This window comes from Akebia trifoliata, chromosome 11 (genome assembly GCF_017979445.1).
Source record: "Akebia trifoliata isolate Shusen 1 chromosome 11, ASM1797944v1, whole genome shotgun sequence".
NCBI classification, from domain to species: Eukaryota; Viridiplantae; Streptophyta; class Magnoliopsida; order Ranunculales; family Lardizabalaceae; genus Akebia; species Akebia trifoliata.
Genome location: NC_141385.1, coordinates 7,543,484 through 7,561,739, shown reverse-complemented (window position 1 = coordinate 7,561,739; position 18,256 = coordinate 7,543,484). Strand labels below are relative to the sequence as shown.

General features: G+C 35.9%; 2 protein-coding genes across 2 annotated transcripts; one reads left to right on the top strand and one right to left on the bottom strand.

Moving 5' to 3' along the window:
* The first annotated feature begins 1,594 nt into the window (after positions 1–1,594).
* Positions 1,595–3,513, top strand: LOC147390672 (non-specific lipid-transfer protein A-like). The gene is made up of 2 exons (XM_086457559.1): positions 1,595–1,967; positions 3,485–3,513. The coding sequence occupies exons 1-2, from the start codon at positions 1,627–1,629 to the stop codon at positions 3,492–3,494; spliced, it is 351 nt and encodes a 116-aa protein (XP_086313685.1). The 5' UTR covers positions 1,595–1,626; the 3' UTR covers positions 3,495–3,513.
* Positions 3,514–4,237: 724 nt separating this feature from the next.
* LOC147390671 (Galactosyltransferase family protein) lies at positions 4,238–13,858 on the bottom strand. Its single transcript, XM_086457558.1, has 7 exons — positions 12,531–13,858; positions 9,743–9,975; positions 9,132–9,422; positions 6,256–6,384; positions 5,835–6,008; positions 5,352–5,459; positions 4,238–4,707 (listed from the first exon to the last, which is right to left on the bottom strand). Exons 1-7 carry the CDS (start codon positions 13,444–13,446, stop codon positions 4,501–4,503), a joined length of 2,058 nt encoding a protein of 685 aa, XP_086313684.1. The 5' UTR covers positions 13,447–13,858; the 3' UTR covers positions 4,238–4,500.
* Positions 13,859–18,256: the final 4,398 nt, after the last annotated feature.

Below are 18,256 nucleotides of genomic sequence, written 5' to 3'. Positions count from 1 at the left end.
AAATTTTGACAAGAAAATTCAACGGGTCAAGGCCCACAAATTTAGAGACCAAATTTCGACAGCCCAGGGTCATTAGAAACCCTTGGCAAATAACTTTTGGATTCTGGTATATTTACCACTTGATTCAAAATCAATCCAAAGTCAAATGGATGTTTTTTAATAAAGCTATAATCCAATGATATTTTAGATAATTGCAAAGCCAGATCTCTAGTATTATAGAGGAAGCTAAGGCTGAATAGGTCTTTGTTGACACTAAAACTTTGAAGGTAAAAAAGTCCTCACTTTTTCTTTTAACCTAACTATTATTAAAGATCATTTTCATCAAAACAAATAAAATTACAATCTCATAACTTCTATAGGCATGCTAGTTTTCATTTTTTTTTAAAACTGTAGAAATATTATTTTCATTAATTATATTATTATCAAAATTACTTTAATTAATATTTTAAAATATTAAAAGTATGTTTGTAATGTGTTAAATAATAGACGATGATATGAATTAGGATATCTATTTAACATTTTTAATATTGTTAAGGTCCATGGGCCTAACTCAATCTCACAAAACCGGCTTGTAAGGTGAGGGTTGTGTCATTAAATACCGTACAAATCAAGCACCCATGATCGATTTGGGACTATAGTTCTAACACCCTCCCTCACGTGAGGCCACCAAGTGCAAGAATTGAGAAAGACCTCCACACATCTAGAAACAGTAACCCATTAAGGTCCATGGGCTTAACGTCTTGAAAAACCAGCTTGGAAAGTGAGGATTGTCTTCACCTCAAATACCACACAAAGTTCTAAAATAATTAAAATCACAATTTTTGTAATACATGTGTGTTTTCACACGCCACATACTAGTTGATTGCAAAAGGATGGGAAGGTATTGATTTTTCGGCACATATTTTGCTCAAATTACTTACCTCTTTGGCATTCATTCATAATCCTTTGATTCAACATATTGATGTCTCATAGATTTTGAATAAATATGTGACTAAATTTGATCAGAGATCAAGAGTAATCATTTGCTTATACAAAAATGATGTGCTCATATTCAGAATCAATCTAAATATTACTAATGAAAATAAGTATTTGATAATAAAATTTGACAAAAGAACTTGGAGAAGTCGACGTTACCCAGAAAAAAGGGTTTTCTTAGCCTGTGCCCTAAAGGTGCATTGAATACACCTTGGAAACAAGCATTTGATGGTGTTTTTGGGAAGAAAATCTTTGTAGGGCATTGTTGGTAGGAAAATAAATTTTCATGGTGTATTTAGTACACCTTAACTTATGGCCTTAGGGCACATCACACTTTTAAAAGGCATCTTCTCTTTAAACGAAGATACGTTACACTTTTGAAAGGCACTGATGGGTCAGTTAGCCAAGGCCAAGGGGCATAAGCTGCCAAATCAAAACGCTTAACAGCTCAAAAACCTACAAAAAAGAAGAGAAGAACAAAACAACTCAAATATTGTCTCTATTCTCTTTAGGTGCTCTAAGTGTCCACTTAAGAAAGAAATAAAACAAAAAAATTGTAACTGCTACCAACTAAGCCTAAAATCCATCTACATATACCCCTCAAGCCAAAAACACAAACAGATATAGAGATTTTAATTTGTAGAAGGAAAGATGAAGGGAGTGGTAATATGTGGTGTGGTGGTAGTAGCCATGATTCAATGGATGATGAGGCCAGGTGCGGCAATTACTTGTGCAGATGTGGTTGGGTTAGTGGCACAATGTCCTCCTTACTTGACTGGAGCTGCACCTCAACCAAACCCAGAATGTTGTGGTGGGTTGAAGAAATTGGTGGGGATTGTGACTACAGATCCCGAAAGGCACCAAGCATGCAATTGCCTTAAGCAAGCAATATCTGGTTTCCCTAACTTAAAGGATGCTGCACTTACCTCTCTCCCTGCCAAGTGTGGCGTTTCAGTGCCATTCCCCGTGTCGAGGGACGTTAATTGTGACAAGTGAGTCTCATTTTATGTTACGTTTTAGATTCGGGTCAAACTTAAATTGATAATTCTTGGATAGGGTAATTATAAATATTACATCAACCAAGATATGTATAAAAATTAATCTAATACAACAATTCTAATTATCAGTACTTCAAATATTCTTATCGAGTGACCTTAAGATTGTACCTCATATCTCACTTTCCCGATGAGTGAAAAAGCATCTGGATACAATCTTTGAGATCACTTCAGCATTATTCATTGATGTATACTAAAGAAAATGTTGATGTGACTGCGCAAGACATTGCATTTAACACTGAACTGATGTAAAGATGTGCACAGAACGACAGATGCTTTTGATTGAGATACGTGTACACCTCCATGTCAGTTCAGTGTTTAATGCAATATACCGATATATATTAAACATGGGAAATGTTCAACACTCTACACTTTACCCTACGCTTTACTAAACGTATTTTGTCCTACATGGGTTAGAAGTTTTGGAATGGGCTGATTTTTGGTGAAGATGATCTTTATGGTTATAAGATCCTCCTCACTAAAAATCAGCCCATTCCGAAATTTCTAGCCCCATGTTTACAAGTTGAAAAATCGTGGACCGTCCATTTTTTGTAAATCATTTTTTATGAGGTTAGAAGTTTTGAAATGGGCTGATTTTTTATGAGGATGATCTCCTTACCATAGAGATCATCCTCACCAAAAATCAGCCTATTCCAAAACTTCTAATCCATGTAGAACAAAACACGTAGGGTAAAGTGTAGGGTAAAACGTAGGGTGTTGAATGGGACCCATTAAATATAATTCATATACTACCATTGAAGATGGGTATCATCTCTCTCTCTCTCTCTTTGGGATTTGCTTTAGCAAGGTGCCATGTGTTTACGAAAAAGCTAGAGAACACAAAACCATAGCTTCAAGAAAAACACTTCGGTAATTAAGTTAGTCATGAAAGTTCCAGAACTCTAAAATTTAAAAAAAATATAAAAACCGAAGAGCATCTAAAAACCTGACCAGTAATCCGATAAAATCAGACCAGCTTTTGTAATAAAATTAATTCAATTAGTAAACCATCAAGAATTTTTATTTTTATAAAATATATGCTGATGAGGTGATCATTTAAGGGGGGAAAAAATGTGTAGTTTTTTTTTTCTTTTCTAACTGGGTATCCATGTAGACAGCAGATTGGGCCCATATCTAGGCTTTGCCCAGTCTATGGACCAAGGTCTTGTCCAAGGATTAGTCCTGGGGCACATGCAACGCCTACATATCACACGCACCAGATAAGTGAGGGTGCGCCCTCACGGGTGGCCCCTGAGGAATTAATGCTTATATTGTGTATCAAACTCACGATCTACGGGACCATCATCATCATCCATAGACTTTATCAATTAAACTATTATTCATTGTAACATCTAAATCCTTGAAAATTATTATGATATAGTTTGGATATTTTCATTGAATTTCCAAAATATATTTATATTTTCATTTTTTTTGCATTACCTTCTTTTGTACAGGATCCCTTAAGTTGAGGCTTTTGGGGGGGGGGGGGGGAATAAAGTGAGGAGCATTTCGGTTAGCTTCCTAAGTTGTACCTATAGTATGTTGAACTTGATGTTTATGAGAATAAAAGGCAAAGGTTCTCCCCTATGAGGAAAAAATTCGATTTGTTTATTTTGATTATTTCATGTTTGATTATCAAGAGAGATTTCATTAACACACAACAAACTTTATTACAACACACCAAGCTAATTTGAACCGACTATCGATTTCAAAAGGATAGGTGTGTTACAAGTAAAAGTTAGTATGCCAACAGCATCTCTCTTTTGATCAATATTAGCGATCAAATTGATATAAACAAGCCTCAATCAGCTCATTATGGTATTGGACCTCAAAAATGGAGGAATGCTTATCCTTATAGGTTTAAGTGTACAGAGGGCTTTCAACTGATTCTAATCCGATTGAATAACACAAGACTATCCGAATCCAAAAGAAATTCCAAAATCCAAAGGCTAATCTAAAATCAATATTCAAATGAGAGATTGTATTCATGCACCAACTTTACTTACACCCCAATCCTTTTGTTAAACCATGTCTACATATAGATTTGTGCGTTATAACTAAAAGTTGGTGTGTTAATAGAAGCTCTCTGTTCGCATTCAATCATCTCATCGGCTAACCGATAATATTGAATTCAGATCACCAACTTTCCATCGATTCCTGATTTATTTTTAAAGAATCTTTCGTAGAGAATAAAATAACAAAAACTATGCAAGTAAATCCTGTCTCAGAGACAAAATTGAAAGCGTCTAAAACATATACAATATACTTTTACAGTGAAACCCGAGTTGCAGTCAAGATCGAAGCAGATAAACCTGATTTCCAGCCATGACTCCAAAAAAAGAAAATTGAATAAAATCTGCTACAAGCGAGGAACAGTAAGTGATTCCAAAACGGGCAATTAATCTGAAGCCCAGAAATGTGAATCGAAATTGGTGTGGACTGTTACATGCTCTACAGAATGATTCAATTGTCATCTAAAGTTGCAGCAATGGGCCCGACCCCTCGCCAACTTGTCCCACAGACAAATCATCTGTCTTGGGGACTGATAATGTGCAGAATAGTAGTCCTCCATGCAGCCATACTGACAAAACTTCCAATTGTGGGAGTACTGGACAGGGGTGGAGCTGTTGAATTGTTCAACCCACATTCCCATGCTCACATCCTCCATCTTGAATAGCTGCCAATCAAAGAAAAAAATGTTCCAATTCCTAGGCGAGTAAGACAACTAAGGATGATTAATGAAGGTTTACATGCCAAAAAAAACAATCAATGTATGGATGCAGAGAAAATGTTCTCAATACAATGAATTTCCTAGGAAAATAATCCGAGAAAATGGATTTCATAACATGTTTGCCGGTGTTTGATTGAAGCTACAAAATATGTCAAAAAGAGAGTTGGTGCTTTGTTTTTTTTTATTTGTTGGGGGGGGGGGGGGGGGGGGGGATGGGGTTAATCATGAGAGGAGATAACACAAGGATTTTTCAACACTAACAAGAAGCCCACTTTCTCAAGGAAAATCATTTTCCCGTGATATGTACAAATACAAGCAAATTGCATTTTCCCCAGAGGAAGAAAAACACGTTCCCAATGATTTTCCCTCAATACCGTATGGACCTCTGAGTGATTGCAGTACCACTACTAATGGAAAGACAAGAAAGTTCTGGTCAGAACAGTGAAGGCAATTTTGTCTTTCAACTAGGAGGGGGGTACCTCATTTATCAAAGGCACAAGGTGCCACTCAGCGCCCAAAAGAAAATAGTGAAAGTTTATTCAATGAAAAGAACTAAGAAAAGAAAGGAAATGTTTGTTACGGTTACAAACCCTGAGACTTTGGTTGGCATGTTGAGAGACTATAAATCTGGCAATATCGATCGAAATGATGTATCCGGGTCCATTGGCATAAGGAGGATACACTGCTTCTGGCCATTCCTATAACATTAGAGAACAGTGTCAGAAGATCACATCTGGGCTTGGCTAGCATGTCTGAGAATCACTTGGGAAATCTTTTTGTGCCAAATTTGATAATCCTTACCACCATGTCTGCCTATACTTCTTTCAGACAGCAAGTTATAATATGAAAAATGACACTAGAAATCAAGATGAAAATATTATTATTCTGGTGGGAACCATGACACCAGAATTGGTTCATCCTGATGCCAACACCCTTAGTGCAACATTGTTTCGTTCTAGCAAAGGATACAACAGCACGAAACATGGTTTTAATGGATTTCCTAACTAATCTTTATACCTATCAAAATATATATATATATGGATATCCTAACTAATCCAAGCATGCGAAAATACCTCATAAGTGACTGCCCATTTTCCACTTCGGAGAGGCCGGTGCAAAAGGTTGAGATTGCCCATGTATAGGGACTTCTTGGGAGATATGCCACTAATTTCTTTCAAAACTGTATCCACCCTTACAAAGGTATCATCGTCACACTTCATGATGTATGCAGCAGTCAAGTTCTGAACCTGCAGAAGGATATTGGAGTGTTCAAGTGCGATGAACTCAAGAGATAACTAATCAGGATGTGAATCAAATAAACATGATTTTACGGCAAAGATAAAAGTCCATTAAAATGATGCTGGAAGACGATTTGAACACGATCTCGATTGACAGATTGGAATGCAGCTTGGAGATTGTGGGTTCAATTCCAGCTTACCCACCAAAAAAAAAAAAAAAAAAAAGAAGAGAAAAACAATGAAATGAAGAACTCACCCCATACTCGCAGATGGCAATGGTTTTAAGAACTACAAGTTCGTAACGATCCATGAAAGGAAGAATAACCATATCTCCAAAGTAAGCTGCCTCTTTCTTCAGCACTGCATTTACCTCCTTTCTTGGATTCTACATAATGTTCTTAAAATTAGTACAAATGCCAAAAGTAAATAGGAACATAACTCACAGGTGTAAAAATGTACAGTACTTGTACCACTAATTCAAAAAGAAATTATACCAGACATTTAGGATCTAAGCAAATTTTATAAGATTCCACTTCTTTATAGCTGTGATGAAAAATGAGGAGGAAACGTATAAAACCCATGGTACATTAGGTCGATGAGCCCTACGTAAAATAACCAGTATGCAACAAGAACTGACACAGCCCTACCATTACCATCGATCAAAGAAGTCATGCTTAGGCCAAGAGATCCCGTCTTCAGATTCCTAATGAACTGTGATTCTATCAAGTCCATCACTTGAGAGGGAAATTGCCTCACCATTCCCACACCTCCTGATTGGGGAAGACTATGGAAAACAACCACCTATATGCTAAGGGCCTGCTTGTATTTGCACTTTCTACAAAGCATGTTCGAACCCCTAAAAAACTCAAGTTCCTATTATTACTAAATGATGACAATTCATAAATCAAGGTAAGACCATTCCCGAGAAACCACTTAAAACGACATGCATTAGTTACCCTCTTAAAAAACAAAAAAAATGAAATAAAGTAAGTGCCGCATAACATGATACCTGATTTTTTTACCAAGAAAATGAATTATTAACTCAGTAAATTCAAACAGGACCTAAAGCATTCTCTTACTAGGAACATTCTGCCAAAAGATAATCAACAACAAAAGTTTTTTTGTTGCATATTCAATTTGCGGACGATACACTAGTTTTTTTTTAGAATTCGAGGGACCAGGTGAGGGTGCTTCGAGTCTTATTGAGCTGTTTTGAGGTTATGTTAGGATTGCATATTAATCTGCAGAAGAATAAGCTTTTTGGGGTAGAAGAGGTGAATGATATTCATTTGATGGCTATAACATTGGGGTGAGGGTATGATTCCCTGCCCACATCCTATTTGGGCTTACTGTTAGGAGCTCCCTATAATAGTACCAAAATTTGGGATGGTGTGATAGAGAGATTGGAAAAAAGGTTGAGCACGTGGAAGGCCAATTATCTATCGTAAGGAGGGAAAGTAACTTTGATAAAAAGCACATTAACGAATATCCCAGTTTACTTTCTCTCGTTGTTTACGCTCCCGAGGACTGTCGAAAAGAGATTGGAGAGGCTCATGAGGAACTTCTTGTAGAATGATAAGAACGAAAGGAGGAAGTATTGTTTGGTCAGATAGAAAGTGATTTGTGTGCCTAAGAAGAACGGGGGGTTGGGCATAAGGGAGCTGAGATTAGCCAATAGAGTGCTTCTAGGAAGATGGGTTTGGAGATTCGACAATGAGAGGGGTAGTCTGTGGAAGAAGATTATTAAGGCTAAGTATGGTGAGAGGAGGCTAGGTTGGTATAGCGGAGAGTCTAAACATGTGTATAGGTGTAAAGTCTGGAAAGGGATTCTTAAAGTGAGCGAGGATTTCGAGAGAAGGATTAGGTTCAAAGCGGGTTTGGGGGACAGAATCAGATTTTGGGAAGATAGATGGTGCGACACATCACCTCTGGCAACTCAATTTTCGTCTTTATACATTTGTTCTATGAAGAAGAACAGCTCAATCCAGCAGTGTTTGATTCACAACGAGTCCAGTCCTACTTGGGATTTGGGGTTTAAGTGAAACTTTAATGATTGAGAGCTAACTGAGGTGGCATCTTTCCTTGATCTCCTGCATACGTTCTATCTTAACGATAGTGAATAGGATAAATAGGAATGGATAAGGATTTAGGATAAGAGATTCTCTGTCAGATCTTTCTGTAAGTGGCTAACTCCTCTTACTGAGCGATCCCTCTCGGAACCCATCATTTGGTCCAGGTCAATTCCCTCTAAAATTTCCTTTTTTCTGTGGTTGGCTTCCCTTGGAAGGATTCTTACGTTGGATAATTTGATTGCTCGGGGTTGAATCACTCCTAATTGTTGTCCCCTATGTATGAGGGAAGGGGAGTCAATTGATCATATTTTAATTCATTGTCCCTTTTCTTATAATATTTGGTCAATCTTCCTTGGGCTTTTCCGTATTAATTAGGTATTTTCTCGTAAGTTCTCCTCGTTGTTAGAAGGGTGGACTAGTAATGTTTTCCACACCAGAAAATGGTTCTTGTGGGATATGCTTCCAGCGACTATTGCTTGGGGGGTTTGGAACAAGAGAAATAACAAGGTGTTCAACAGTAAGACAAGTAGCTCTCATGCAGGTTTCTTAGAGATCTTGGGACTTTTATACTTTTGGTCCAATCAGGACATAGATTTCGTGGGGATTACTTATGATGATTCTGTTTTTAGATGAAACTCTTTATGTAATCACTGATGTTGTAGTTTTCTTTTTTCGTTGCTCTTTGTGAGACTTTCTCGGTCTCCTTGTATCTTTTTCCCTCTTTTTCAATATATTATATTTATCAAAAAAAAAAAAAAAACAACAAAAGGATAATACTATCAGATAACAGTATGAAGCAGACTCCAACCAAAAGTACAAACAACAAATCTACTGTACCCATCAAATCTACTTTACCTTCAAAAAAAAAAAAAACTGTACCCATCAGATAGAAAAAACCTATTTTTCCAAGAATCAGACATGGGAGTATAACTAGGCAGAAAAATGCCTTGACAAGTTCATCTAACTATCTGATCCATAGAACTGGTCTTATAGTCTTTGTCTTTCTCAAACATACATGTTTTAGTTTGTACCTCAGAAAAATTAAATGTGCGAAACTCACCAATGCAACAAAGAAACGAGCCACCACATTAGAAGACTTGACAGCAGCAGATTGCATCCAGGTTTTTCTAACTGCCATGCGCTCTGCAAAATGATTTGTAGCAGAGAGAATCCCAATAAAAAGTTGGATGGGAGTTTTAGGCAAAGGTTGAGCCTTCCATTTCTTCAACATTTCCAAGACTTGCTGTAGTGAGAAACTTGGATGTGAGGTAGGAAGAGACGTAGCATACACTGAATGCACATCAACATCACCTTTAACTGCTAATCCTGTTGCATCTTCAAGAGTAAACCCCTGATAAAATAGCCATATTTGCAGTAAGGAAATAATTTTTGAAGACCATTGTAAAAGAGATCCAGAATATTATGAGATAACATAGACATCTAGATTCCAAAAATGGAAATTATGCTTGGAATTGAATCGATTAGTAGGGGAGAGGAAATGTGGTTAAAGTAGAGAATACTCATGTAATGATGGAAGGACGAAAAGAGGCCATCTCAATAACCGTGCAATACACTTCGATCAAAGTAGAGAGACGGATAGTTACTATTTCCCAATCCTCACATTATGGGTATTCCTCCTAAAAGTATTTTTTGCTCGCTTTAGTTTCATACCGTTCTATAAGGGAATGAAGTCACGTGTCGACCACCAACATTGATGTGGTATCCATCCACACCAGCTCGTATAGTGAGGACAAAGAGTCTACCCTCCACAAAAGCAAACGGCCAGGTCACTTCTGGTTTCTGCTCACGTCCTATGAATCTTTTGAACCATGAGGTTGTCTTGGACTCTTTTGAGTCTACAATATCGCTCCGCATCCATCTCTCACATCTCTGAAATCCATCCACTGTCCAACAGAAGTATTAAAAATGTGGGTGAAACTCACACTAAATATAGTAGCTTAGGCAGATGAAGAGAGAAAGAACAGAAATATTCACAGCTTATGGAAGAGTATTTCCTCAACATTGAAATTTCTGTCAATATGCATCATTTCTGTACCAAGGTGAACCAAAACAGACATTAAAGCCTTTTGATCACTTTATCACCATTTAAGAACAATGCATATTAGTCCAGCACTTGGCAGGAGACTCAACCCTCTGACCAACACAAGTCCTCGGGGCTCTTGTGAAAATGCAATGCATGGACAAGCTTCCCCATCGGCATTAAAACCATGGTCCATCAATAAACATTGATACAGTGAGTTTTTCTATTTATTTCTTCTACATTTTTTCTTGTAACCAGGTGTAATGAAATGATTCCTCCGTGTAAACAGTGCTTATACAACCTAAGAGCAGTTGTCAGTCATTATGCGGTCACATTTGCTCCCAACAAACCACTGGGAAAACCACTATGATATATGAGTTAAAGTTATATGTCTCAAATATTTCAATTGTTTCTAGAGAAAGTCATGTGCCATAACCTCTTAAGAGACATATTTTAATGGAAACACGAACTTGAATCAACTGTAACTCATAAATCCTTAAAATCAACATACACAAATATAATAGAAAACCCAAAAAAATATAATAAAAAAGATCAATATATTTTTTAATGGAGTCCTAGAAAAAAATAGTTTTTTATTGTAGATTAATGCTAATGCCTTAAATGCCATCATCTACAGCCACTAGCCAAAAAAAAAAACCTTTGGTTTTTTTCTCAAAATCCATCATCTTCAGGATCTTTAACCTTTATGGAAATGTTCTTGTAATCTATTTAACCTCACCTTACCTTTGTAGAAAACCCCTGAATTTTCTATCCAAAATTCCATTGTTTTTTTTACTTCCACAAATATCCTACCTTCTCTTGTGGTTTGAAGGTTTAATTCTAGGATTCAAGATGACTGGTTTTGAATATGCAAAATCAATGGTTGAAGATGATTGGTTTTGAGAAAATAAAGCAAATCAAATGAAAGGTTTTAGGCTACAGTTTGAGGAGGAAGGGATCCAAGTCATTTTCTATATTCTGTGACTGGAAACTAAATTCAAGGGGTTGTATCAAAACTTGAAAACATAAGAGGGCATCTCAAATATTCTCCAAAGAGGAATGCTAGCCCCACACTCCTACTAAGGAGTGTGGCCATTACTATCCCCAATGTGTAGACACGTAGTTGTGAGAAAAAAAGGTGAGATTTTGCTTCCACCCTAGCATTTTTATGGGTGTTTGGATTCCTCCATATATTTTTAAAATAGCAGTCTTTTCTTATAAGTTTATGAAAAATGACCTAAAAATCCTTGATTTTTCTTCTCCAAAGCAATCATCTTTTTTTTCTTCTTTTTTTTAAAAGTAGACCCAGAGCAATCATCTTCAACCTAGCTCTTTTATCAATAACCCATTCCAACATTTCCTATAACATTCTAATCTACAACAAGCACAAGATTCAAGATGAATGAAGATTTAAGGATTTTTGCAACCTTCAAGAATCAAGAGTTCAAGATCAAGAAGCTTCTTTTCTATGGACTTTTATGTTTTAAGTTAGTCTAATTATTATAATTGTAATTTGTAAGTAGGTGGATAAGGTCTATGTTTTACATGTACGATATTTACCTAGAGAGACTCTCAATCCCACTTAAATCATCTAGAATAGTCGTTTGGGACTCGTGGCATCAAGAAGAATTAAGGACGTTCAATAATTACAGTTAATAATGTTATAGTGGGGGTAAATCGAGTCTGAGTAACCACACTGTATCCCCCCAACTGTTTTGAGAGGTCCTATTTATACCATAGTGGAAAGAAAGAAGAAAAAAGGAGACATCCACAAATTAGTCGAGCTCTGCCTCGCCTCACTCCCTGTTGGGGTAGATATGCCGGGTCGCTTTCAATCAGAGGTTGGAAAAATGGGTCAATATGGCCCTGATAATTGCAGGCCCTTCTATCATGTTCAATTATCAACGCGTCTTGTCACATTTGGTACTTGTCAGGCACCATTTCCTCACTGGCGCATCTACTCCGTTTCTCATTTACGCCAGTCAGTAAAACTGCATTGGTGGATAATACCTCAATAGCCACATAGTAATTCCACGTCAATGTCCATCAAGTTCTATCTACAACAATCAATCATCATGTCTTCTTCTTCAGCCAGTACTATTTTAATGCACAAATCTAACGACTCGGGTTGGAAGTACAAACCATGTGACCAAGTTTTATTATGATTTCATATGTCTATCCTAGTCCATTGAAATTTCATGTCAGTTCCTCGACATTCAGGAGCCCAGTCGAAAGGCCCTGAAAACTTACATTAAGTACACCTACTGGTCCCTCATTTAACCGAATGTTTTAAGAATTTCTTTCAACTAATATAATGCCTATAATTCAAGTTACTATAACAAATTTATGCAAATTGTCACTGCTAGCAATGTTGTTGTTTGGAGATAAAACTCAAAAGAAGTAAAATTTAAGGCTCACCCAGCATGTCATCATCATTGTTGGATGGTAACCCATCACACCTTTGAGCCGTTCCCCACTGCATTCTATAACATGTATTGTGCTCAATGACTGCCCGATGACTCCAATCCCCCTTTAATCGAGGATTCAGATGCAAAATCCTTGGTGGATCCTCACCATCCACTGCCTTCAATCCTTGCAATTCAACCATAAACTGCGAAACAAAAACTCTAGAAGACCCATGTCTCAACCTTGCTAGCTGAGGCACGTATTCCTCGTGAGCAGTATGTGGTGTTCCTACAATAGTTATCGACGAACCTGCAGCGAGCCCACAAGGGAGAAACATCATATGGTCTCCTCGTTCAAGTTCTTCTCCACCCGACGATACTGACGAAGGACATGATTCAGAATTCCCCTCGAGCACAGTAGTCTGATTTGTTTGTTCCTTTGGATCAAAATTCTTCAAATCTTCCCACGCCTTCACTCCTAATGTCCATGCCTCATCCGCCATTCTCTCCAACGTCGATAGATCGTTTGTTTTATTAATCCGCCTCATAATTTCACCAGTTATTCGCCCGTAACGATGCCGAAGAGGCTTGATTGACTGCGACAACGAACCATTTTCCTGTCGAAAAGGTTCTTCTTGAGGCATCAATGGTGCATTTTGATTTTGATTATCTTCCCATTTTCTATGAAAAGCATCCTTATAAACCGAACTAAAGATTGGGTTGTTGAGATCGGTGTCATCGTCCAAATCGCCCACTGTCGATCCATCGAGACCAACGAGATTTTCGTCGCCGCTCAACACTGTGGCGATCTCCAAGAAATGAGGGAACTTTAAGGAGATGAAGATCAGATACAATGCAGCTATGCCGAATAGAAAATGAGATAATTTCAATCTCCTCACACTTGGAGGATCGGTTTTCAGTCTCTTCATCTTCGTCTAGAAACCCTAATTTCTCGAAGAAAACCAAAATTCCAACAATCCATCTTCTCTAACTAGCATTTTTGCAGATCACATAAAGCAGGAACCAATCTCGTATAATAATCCATCAGTTTGCACTCAAATTTTCAACCTTTAAAACCCTAGATTGTGAGGCCCTCGAAAAAACAAACAAACAAAAATCTGATCTCCAATGCATAGATGTTCGTGGAAAATTGAATGAAACCCTAAAAAAAAGTAAGAGAGAGAGGGTGGGGCTAATTTCGCAATTATATCGGCCCTTAGAATCTATTTCTGCAGTCGTAAAGTTACCTCCAAGACTCCAACCAACTTTTATTCTGCAGTTTTAGATAAATTCAAGGGGCTGTGTATGAGGATCTCATTTTCTAGTTGGATGAAAGTTTGGAGTGACAGTACAGAATTGTTGCTGGACGGACAAGGTACTCTTCCCATGCGACAAGAGAAACATTTTCCTTACTAATTAAGTAAAGATTTTAAGTAGGCGTTTGGATAGGACTCCTTGGCTACTTCTGACTCTTGCGGGGAGTTAGAAGTCGTTTGGATGCGTTTGTTTGAACTACTCCCTCGAAGAGTTAATCCGCGCAAGAGTAAGAAATTACTCTTTATGAAGAAGTCAAGAAAACCTATTTCTCAAAACTCTTTTTGCGGGGAGTCAAAATCTAACGGTTCGTTTTACCAAAATACCCCTAACTTTATTAATTTTCTATGAAAATATTTCTAATTCATTTGCCCTTAAATCAAACAAAAGAAACATTTATTAATATTAAATTATTTTTTTTTAATTTTGAGTATAATGGATTTAAAAAACACATTATATTAATATTTAATATTTAAAATATTATATTATATTATATTAATATTTATAGTTGAACACATTATATTAATATTTAATATTTAAAATATTATATTAATATTTATTATATTATATTATATTAATATTTATAGTTAAAATGTCAAAAATAATATAGTTTGAAGGCATATTATGACACTAAAAGACAGTCTGTCAATTTTTTTTAAAATTTTGAGTATAATGGATTTAAACACATTATATTAATATTTAATATTTAAAATATTATATTATATTATAATAATATTTATTATATATATTATATTAATATTTATAGTTAAAATGTAAAAAACAATATAGTTTGAAGGCATATTATGACACTAAAAGACAGTCTGTCAATTTTTTTTTTTAAATATTATGTCATATTATGTCAAAAACAGTCAGTATGGTTCCCAAACAGACTTCCAGCACAAAAGTACTTCTGCCAGTACTTCATAGAGTTGATTGCCAAACGCCATTTCTGCACAGAATTACTTTTCCAGCTCCTCCATAGAGTATTTCAGCTTCTGTTCTTTGGAAGAGTAGTTCTGCTCCTGGTATCCAAGCAGGCCCTAAGTCTTACTGAGAGTCTTCTTGCTCAAATAAATTACTACATCGGCAATCCGATGCAACATCCCCCTAAGTTTCTTTGACAAACATAAATTCGAAAAGGAAAAAAAAAACAATTTCTTAAATTCCAAACTTAAAATTGAAATTCTAACTGTGAGAAAAAAAAAATTTATTGAATTATTCTTTTATTTTCAAAATTCATACAATTTTATCATCTCCAATTTGAAGCGTCGGTTCATGTATTTGGATGCCGCGTGTAAGCCCAAGGAACCTTAATGAGGGTGAAATTCTTACTAACTAGGTAACGTTGGTGGGACTGATGCAAACAAATGGAGGAACAAAGTTTTGTTGTTTCGAATTTGCGGAACACTTTCCTTACTAATATGATAAGATGTTTAACTTATTAAGGGTCATTTTGCTCAAATGGATTGCCACATTAGCAATTCAACGCCACAATCCTTTAGATTTTTGGAAAAACATAGATAAAATAAAAAATAAAATTTTTTGAGCATGATCCAAGGTTTTGAAAAAAGACAGCTACCAAACTTCCAACGAACTCCCAAATTTAAAATTCAAATTCAAATGTGAAAAATAACTATTTTTGGAAAAACAAAATTTCAAACTTCATATAATTATGTGTTGTTAATTGTGTACTGATTTCTTACGAAAAGAGAGAAAAAATTTAAAATAATTCCTGATTTTTGAATTGAATATAATAGAAAAAACGTTACTTAAAATAATGGTTGAAGCATGCACAAAGCACTGTCTTAAAACGAAATCCGTCCCTACTATAGTACCATATTCTGTAGGCGTTCGCTCTTCAAGATACAACAACTCGCGTTTCCAATAAGGTACTCTAATTGGAACGTAACTTCGAACTCGACGATATTTTGTCCTCTTACAACGAAGAATAGAAGTATACTGATGACGATAAAACAACGAAATTTTTTAAGAAAGTGATCAGAGAAAATTGTGTGTTAAATCAACTAAATAGAAGCATATTATACTGGTTCATAATAGATACCAATACAAACGAATTAAAAACGATCATTCGCGCGCACCCACGTCGTGAGGTATAAATCCAAGATGTGGATCCAAATCCCAATTGGAATCTTGGATTTTCCTTTTGGGCCCTCGTGTGCGCGTATGAGCCCGCAACTACTTCTATCAACTTTAAAATTATTAGAAGTACAACTATTTAAGAATTGCAAATCAACTATTCTCCTAGTCGATGTGGAACTAAAATTACACAAAGCAAAATCAATACTAATAATAAAGCTTAAAGCATAAAGCAAAGAGTTGAGATTGGTTTATTCTATGGTTTAAACCTGTTGAATATTAAAGGGTTTTCAAATTCAACCATCTAAATTCCAACATTTTGTCATTTGCGACCTTGAAGCATCGAATAATGTTTTTGAATACCACAAGGTGAGCCCAAGGACCCTTACTAACTTAGTAAATAGAAATTTATGTACTAAGTTAGTGACCAATGGCATGATGCCATATGTATCAAATGAGTAAAGTGATTGGTTAGTAAAGAGAAATTTTCGTTGGAGTTTAAGTACTTTATTTTAGTATATTTTTTTACATTAGTTTAGCACATAAATTTCAAGCCAACAAATCTCTATTGCAATTGGAGGGATGTTCTACATGGTTCACTTATTTCATCCATTTAGTTTTATAACTCAACATTGGATCATGCTCCCCTCTATATTAGATTGAATCAAGTTAACTTGAAAACTAATTAACTTGTTTTGAATGGGTCAAATAAATATATTAAAATTTAAAATATTTAAAAATAATTTATAGTGTTTAAAATTAAATAAAAATATTTGTGTATAAAATGCATACAATAAATTGGACAATTGTTCCTCCCTTGGCATTTAGTAATACACTAGAGTTTGCCCATGCCAAAGAGGAAATATAGTAACATTAGAGTGGTACTATTAAAAAAGAGGGAACAATAAACTTGAAGGTGTTCTTATTGAAAATGGAGGATAAAGTAGAAAGATTTTCTTGAAAAGGGGGGAAGAGAATAAGACAATAAACTTGAAGGTGTTATTATTGAAAATAGAGGATAAAGTTGAAAGATTTTCTTGAAAAAGGAGGGATAGAAGGAAGGTAATAAAGTGAGTTGTGTGAAGCTCGTGTGCTCAGATAAGAAGAGTGGGCAAGTTGGGTGTCATGATATTAAGAAAAGCAAATTCGACCCTTATGGGAAAGTGGTTTTGCAGCTTCATAGTGGAAAGAGATAGTCTTTGGAGACGAGTTATAACAGTAAAGTTTGGTTGTACAACATTTTGGGTGGGAGAATGAGACTGTTAGGACCTCTCATGAGTGTGGATTGTGAAAGACATCATGAAGATTTTTTCAGTGTTCAAGGTAAGAACGTAGTTTAAGGTGACAAAATGTAACATAGTGAAATTCTGGGAAGATACTTAGTGTGATACCCGTCCCCTTAATGAGGAATTTCCATCTCATGTATACTCCATATCTTCAAAGAAGGAGTTACCAGTCTTTAGTTTCAGAAGGTCTATTGATGGATAATGGGTTTGAGATTTTTATTTTCACAAAGCGTTCAATGATTGGGAAATAAAGGGGGTTGGAAAGTTAATCATTTGCACTTCTTCTTTCATTTTTGATCTGAAGAGAGAGGACGAGAAAGTGTGGATGGTGAGCAAGGAGGGGAGGTTCTCGTTGAAGTCCTTCAATCATTCATTGCGTATTAATGGGAGGGGGGTCCTCTTTTCCTTCGTGTGGTTATTTAGGGACCAAAAGTACGAGTGAAGGTCTTTTTTTTATACTTGGATCGTAGTTCTAGGAAGAATTTAGATGATAAAATTTTTGATGCAGAGAGGTTTGTGCAAGGTTGACTATTGTTTGTTGTGAGTCAGAAATATGAAATCATCTAATCATCTTCTCCTTGATTATAATTTCACCTCTAAGATTTGGGCTCACTTCTTCAATTTGTTTGGAGTGTCGACTTACGTACCTAAAATGGTCGTGGAACTCTTTGCTTATTGGGCTTCCCTTGGTTACTCATTCATTGGTGCGGAGAGGTTGTTGTGGAACATCATCCTGTTTGCAATTTGTTGGGGGATTTGGAAAGAGCGAAATAGTTGCACGTTCTATGGAAAAAAATGATATATTGTAAGAAAAAAATCTTGTTTATCTTGGGTCTTATATTTTTTTGGTCTAAGGTTTTCAAAAAATTTAAGAGGACTTTATAGGAAATTGGGCAAAGGTGTGTTGTATTACTACTAAGTAGATTTCTCTTGTACGTTTCTTCACTTGGTTGGTCATCTTGCTTTTTTGCTAATGAATCTTTGCTTATATAAAAAAAAATTACAATATAAAAAAATAAAAATAAAAAAAGAGGAATGGGGT